This window comes from Rattus norvegicus, chromosome 1, assembly GCF_021556685.1.
Source record: "Rattus norvegicus strain SHRSP/BbbUtx chromosome 1, alternate assembly SHRSP_T2T, whole genome shotgun sequence".
Taxonomy (NCBI): domain Eukaryota; kingdom Metazoa; phylum Chordata; class Mammalia; order Rodentia; family Muridae; genus Rattus; species Rattus norvegicus.
The window spans coordinates 94,746,227-94,752,948 of NC_141534.1; the positions used below are offsets into that span (position 1 = coordinate 94,746,227).

Consider the following 6,722-nt stretch of genomic DNA (forward strand, 5'->3'; position numbering starts at 1 on the left):
GAAGTTCATTTCTATCCAAATGAACTGTTTTCACTTTCTTTCTTTCTTTCTTTCTTTCTTTCTTTATTTATTTATTTATTTATTTATTTATTTATTTATTTGGTTTTTCGAGACAAGATCTCCTCTCCGTGTAGTCCTGGCTGCCCTAGAATTTACTCTGTAGACAAAACCTAGAACTCAAAGATCTGCCTCCTACATGCTGGGCTTAAAGGTGTACGCCACCTCTGCCTGGCTGTTTTCATGTTTTTTAAAGACTTTGTAGACCAAGGGGTGATAACTCATGCCCATGATCCCAGAACACAGGAGGATCACCAGAAGTTTGGTATCTGGCTAAATATCCTGGCTCAAAAAAAAATAAAACTTAGGGCTGGGGGGTCAGCAGTCTGTAAAATGCCTGTTTCACAAGGCTTGGCCCCAAACCCACAGAGGAAACATGAGGTGACACACACTCATAGCCCCAGCACAGGTGGTGCAGACCGAGGATTCCTGATGCTCTCTGACAAGCCGGCAGCCCTGGGACCCAGCAAGAGGCCTGTCTCAGAAGACAGGTTGAACTGTCACACTGGAGGTTGACTTCTAACCTCCACATAAACATGGCACCTGCTCACACATAAAAACAAGCACACCACACACACACACACACACACACACACACACACACGCAAGTGTTTAAAACCTTGTGCATCTTTGAGTATATATGTTTTATTTAGAGAGTATTAATATTGCTAGATGAATTCACCTAAAGCTGGTCCTTCACAGTAGTCGTTCCCATAGCCATCTATCCATAGTCTCTGGAGAGATGGCTCAATAGTTAAAAGCACTGTTGCCCCTGCGGAGGACCCAGGTTCAATTCCTAGCAACTACATGGCAGCTCACAGTCACAAACATCTGTAATTCCAGTTCTGGGGGGTCTGATCCCCTATTCTGGCCTGCACGGGCATCAGGCATACATGCATGCAGGCAAAACATTCATACACATAAAGCTAGAAAGAAAAGGGATGGTGGTTGGGGCTGGAGAGATGGCTCAGCTAGTAGGAACACTTGCTGCTCAATCATGAGAACCAGAATTTGGATCCCAGCACCCATGTTGGGCAGTTCACAACTCCAGCTCCAGTGAATCCAGTCCTCTTTTCTGGCCTCCAAGGTCACCCACGTACTGGCTGGTTTTGTGTGTCAAACTTGACACACGCTGCAGTTATCACAGAGAAAGGAGCCTCCCTTGAGGAAATGCCTCCATGAGACCCAGCTGTAAGGCATTTTCTCAATTAGTGATCAAGGGGAGAGGACCCAGCCCATTGTGGGTGGTGCCGTCCCTGGGCTGGTGGTCCTGGGTACTATAAGAGAGCAAGCTGAGCAAGCCAGGGGAAGCAAGCCAGTAAGAAACATCCCTCCATGGCCTCTGCGTCAGCCCTGCCTCCAAGTTCCTGCCCTGTGTGAGTCCTGACTTCCTTTGGTGATGTAGACGTGTCAGCTAAATAAACCCTTTCCTCCCCAACTTGCCTTTTGGTCATGATGTTTTGTGCAGGAATAGAAACCCTGACTAAGATACCCACACATGTGTACATACACATTCACACAGAAATACATAAGCACACATATAAATAAAAAATAACGTTTTTTAAAAGACAGTTTGTTGAATTCTGTCCAAGGCCCTCAGATTATGAGCATAGCGTACATGGTACACACCTGTGATCCCAGCACAAAGGAGGCAGCAGCAGGAAGATGCTGAATTGGAGGTCAACTTGGCTTTGTTAGCAAGGCCCTGTTTCAAAACCCGGAATCTATAAAAGTGATCCTAGGTTATGTCAGATCCACCATGATGAATTCATGAAATCATGTTAAGAATAATACAGCATGATTTTTTTTTTCAAATTTACTAAGAAGCTTTTGTGTGTGTGACAGGGTCTAACTATGTGTAGCCCTGGCTGGACTGGAACTCTAGGTAGACCAGGATGGCCTTGAACTCACAGAGTTCCTCCTGCTCAGCCTCGAGTGCTGACTGAGTGCAGAGCAATACTGAACCACACCCGCAGGCAGTGTGTGTGCATCTCCCACAATGTACATGGCGTCAGAAGGAGAGCTTGCAGGCGTCAGTTTCCCTTCCGCTATGTGGGTCTCAGGATGTAACTCCAGACATCAGCACCGTCACCTACTGAGCCTCTCACTGGTCCCCTAATCCTGTTTTTATTTTATTTTGAGACACAATCTTACTTAGTTGCCTAGACTGTCCTTGAACTCTGTAGCCCAAGCTATCCTTAAACTTTGTCTTCCTGTATCAGGTACCTAAGTAGCTGGGGATACTGGCCGGCTGCTAGGGTGTTGGGGACTGCGTTGACAGGTTGGAGACCTGTGGACTCTGAATTCCTCAAAGGCACAAGAAGGCAGATGCACTGATGAAGTGACCATGGTACAGCTGCACTTCACTGGCCATTTCGCAGGTGATTGGATGCAAATGGCTCTTACGAACTTTTCACGTTAGCCCAGGCTGGCCTAGGACCTGCTGAGTAGCCAAGGATGAACATGATCTCATCTTCCTACCTCTACCTTCCAAAGACTGGGATTGCAGCTGTGCTCCACCACAGACAGCTCTCGGGTTTTTCGTTTTAAGATTATTGACAGGCATTTGCAACCATGAGATACAACATTGTATTACACTCGAGTGCCACTGTGTGGTGAAAAGAGGCGTTGAAGTACCAAGAGAAACAGCTACAAGAACTGTGACGGGGAGCAAAAACGAAGACCTTTCCTGAGAGAGAAACTTCTCGAGAAAATATGCCAGCAAGATGGATCCCTGGGTAGAAGCGTTTGCTTGCCTAACCTGACAACCTGAGTTCGGATCCACATGGTAGGATGGAACTGACTCCTTAAAAGTTATGATCTGATCTTCATACACTTGTTTGTTTGTTTGTTTGTTTGTTTGTTTGTTTGTTTCTCAAGACAGGGCTTCTCTATGTCCCTGGCTATCCTGGAATTGGCTCTGTAGACCAAGCCGGCCTCAAACTCAGAGATCCGCCTTCCTCTGCCTCCCGAGTGCTGGTATCTAAGGTATGCGCCACCACCGCTAATTCCAGTTTTCTAGAGGCAGAAGCAGGTGGATCTGAGTGTATATATGAGTTCCCGGACAGCCAAGGGTACACGGACGCTGCCTCAAACAAAACAACAGTAAAAATAATAATAAAGTATGTGGTGCAGACCCTGCAGGGTTCTGAAGCGGCCCTGGCGGTAATGATACGCGGCACCCGTAGGGGGCGATAGAGGTCGGGGCACCGTACTTGCGCAAGCACTTTTGTTTTCCAGGGCGGCGAGGCCCGCGCATGCGCACAGCTTCACACTGCCGCCGGAGCCGGTTCCTAAGTGCATCTGAGGACTCAACGGTCCGCAATGTCCGAGCTGCCCGGAGAAAGCAGGATCCCGGACCTGTGCCCTATGAACGGCGTCGGCAACGTCCTGCAGGCGGGAGTGGGCGGAGGCAATCGGGTCCCCGAAGCCCTGGAAGGCCCGCTGGCCAGAGCCGCCCGGACCATGGCGCGGGCTCCGGGCCTGGCTCCCGGGCCGTTCCCCGGCATGGCGGGCCTGATGGCCATACCGCACGTCCCCCCGCCGCTCCGCCTTCTAGAGCTGCACGAGCAGCGGATGTTCGAACACTACCTGCACACCAACCCCCTGATCCCCACCAGGCTGCTCCGCGAAATCGAGGAGCGTCGCCGGCTGTTCGTGGAGGGCTGCAGGGCCAGGGAGGCGGCCTTCGACGCCGACCCCCCGCAGTTGGACTCGGAGGCCCGCGCCTTCACGCTGGCGCTCACGGCCTCCGACGCCCACGGCCCCACCGCAGACTGAGGGTTGGCCTTTGCCTATAATCTCAGTCCTCAGGAGGGAGGAAGCCTGAGGATCCAGAGTTCAAGATCATCCTCCGCTATGTAGCGAGTTGGAGGCCAGCCTGGGCTACAGGAGACTCTGTCTTTTAAAAATAATAAAACAAAAAAGATTGGTGGCCAGGAAGTCAGGTGACTCTTAGGATCAAGGGCAAAGGCAGATGTCCAGGCAAATGTCATGAGGTGGGAAATCCAAGCCAGAATACAGCCAAGGGCTGGGTGGAATGAAGCAGGCCCAGAAAGAGATGGACACTCGAGGCTTGAGGCTGACAAGCAAAGAGGACTCTTCTGACTTCCACCTTGTGACTGTCAGCAATCTTTCCCTCCCCTGCTTTCGTTGAAAATCATGTTTTTTTTTTTCCACAGGGAAGGACGATGGTTTTGCAAAGATGAAGTCTTAAGAATTACCAATGAAAAAGACCATAGAGACCAACGGAGATGCGGAAAGAAACCAGGGAAATGTGATTGTTAGATTCAGTTGCTTCTGGGTTTTATTGGAGTAAGAAGAAGGCTGTTGAAACAACGTGGACATTTCAGAATTGTGGGGTCACCTCATTGTCAGCTGACAAGCTCAATGTATCGTTAATTCTTGTGTTTGGTGTTCTGTAGATAAGTTGTAAATATTCAGATAGGGAAAATCTATGTGCGTTGTGAGATGAATATTTTTCAAGACCTTGTGTAATTGTATCCATGTGGAAAAAGATGAGTTAGTATTTAAAGGATACGGACACAAGACTCAAAATTAGCAAAAGATACTAAGGGAAGGTTAAACTTTTCTGCCAAATTGAAAACAGGTGTCCATACAGATTTGGGTTAGGGTGGGAAGTTGTTTTCTGTAGGGTCTTCAAAACCATTTTATAAGGCGTATATGAATTGGTACCAATCCAGTTATCCCCCAATCCTGGGTGCTGAGGATGGATCCCAGGCCTTGCCCTGCTCCCAGTCCTCCTGAATCAAGGTAAGATAGGATCATGGCCCAGTGGTCAAAAATGTCCGCTGCTCAGCCTTGTTACTGAGTTTGATCCCGGGACCCACGAGGTGGAAGAAGAAACCACACCCATGTCCTCCGAGCAGCACGCACACGTGCACACACTCATGCAATGTAAAGAAATCTACATAGTACATATATCGGCATCTTGGGTTCTTATGTTACAATGGAAGTGATCCTCCATCGTTTTGTCCTTAATGACTACTATCGGAGTCTGTATCTTAACTTATCTAATGAACTAGTTGTCTTCTGGACATCTGGATTGTTTGGAAATCTTTCCTGTTTTAAAAAATGTATGCGTATGTGTGTGAGCCTGCATGCACACATGTGTGTACCATGTCAGTGCACGAGAGAGGGTGTTGGGTCCCCAGAACTACAGTTTCAGGCAGCTGTGAGCCCCTGTGTTGCTTCTGGGAACTGAACCCGATCCACTGAGTCATCTTTCCAGTCTGTTGTTGTTGTTGGAAACAGGGTCTCTCTTTGTAACTCTGGCTGGCCTAGAACCTGCAAAGTGGGTACACCAGGCTAGCCTTGAACTCAGAGAGATCCTCCTGCCTCAACCTCTCTCTCTCTCTCTCTCTCTCTCTCTCTCTCTCTCTCTCTCTCTGTGTGTGTGTTTAGGAGGGGGAGGGGTGTTTTTTGTTGTTTTGAGATGGGGTTTCACAGAACTGGGGCTGATCATGAATTCCTTGATGTATTTCCCAGGTCCTGGAACTAGGTGTGTGTGTCACTGTCCCTGGCATTGTTTTTGTAATGTTCTGTGCTTGTGTTTGCTCTTTCCATAAACTCACATGGATGCATGGGAGCAGTGAAAGGGCAAAAGCACTGGTATTTTTCCTAAGTGTTCCCAGCCCTCTCTGGGCCTCTGTCTACTTCCAGTCACCAAGGAACTCTGTGTCTCGTTCTCTACAACAGTCTTGGCTTTGGGAAAAACTCACACTTAGAGCTGCACTTAGAGCTGCCAGTCTCATCTGCATTCTCTGCAAGGAGGGACTCTTCGATGTGAAAGGGCCATTTGGCTTTATTTTCCTGTGTCCATAGCCTTTGTTTGCCAAATCCACATATAACTCAGGGTAGTCCTGGGTCAGTGTGATAGCACACACCTGTAACCTAAATACACCAGAGGCTGAGGCAAGTAGGTCCGGAGTTTAGACCAGGTATGGTGGCACACATCTTGAATCCCTGCACCCAGGCCACAGCAGCAAGCAATCTCTGAGTTTGAGGCCAGCCTGGTGCACATAAATTCCACACCATGGTTACATAGCGAGATCTTCAAACAATAAAAGGTCTAGAGTTTAAGAGCAGCCTGGGTAATTGAACACAGAACTAGGAAAAGTGCAAAGTGGGTAAAATAGCATGCCAAGGCCTGGTTATCCCTGGTGAAGCTACAAAGGCTGGGCTCTCCAAAGGTGTCACCTCTACCCATGGCCCCATTCCCACACGATCAACCTTTGACAACTCACTGAAGTACACTATGGCTGCTTTCTTGGCATCGACTGCATTTGATCCTTCTGCCCTGCAGGAATGTTGATAGCTGTACATGCCCAACCTTTGTGCTCTCCTGCCTGACCATACTGGCCTTGCCACATGTAGCCAAGTAGAGTTGACACCTCCAATCTCAGACTCAGAAAGCTAGGACAGGATGGTTGAGTTTGAGCCTAGCCTGACACACACGTCATTGTGAGACCCTGTCTGAAAAAAAAAATCTTAGCCACTGTGAATGATAAAGGTGAGACGCTGACATCAGTCTCCATTTGGGACACTGCAGCTCTAGGAGCAACGTCTCCAGAGACTTGCTGTCTCTCCCACTTTTGCAGGGAGAGGAGTTCAAAACAGGGTCTCTGTGTAGCCCTGGCTGTCCT

At 48.6% G+C, this 6,722-nt stretch overlaps 1 protein-coding gene across 1 annotated transcript; it reads left to right on the forward strand.

Annotated features, from left to right (window-relative positions):
• The first annotated feature begins 3,318 nt into the window (after positions 1–3,318).
• On the forward strand, positions 3,319–5,114 carry Eid2b (EP300 interacting inhibitor of differentiation 2B). The gene is given in 1 exon segment (NM_001329142.2): positions 3,319–5,114. A coding segment is annotated over 1 exon segment (456 nt). The 5' UTR covers positions 3,319–3,381; the 3' UTR covers positions 3,838–5,114.
• The last annotated feature ends 1,608 nt before the right edge of the window (positions 5,115–6,722 follow it).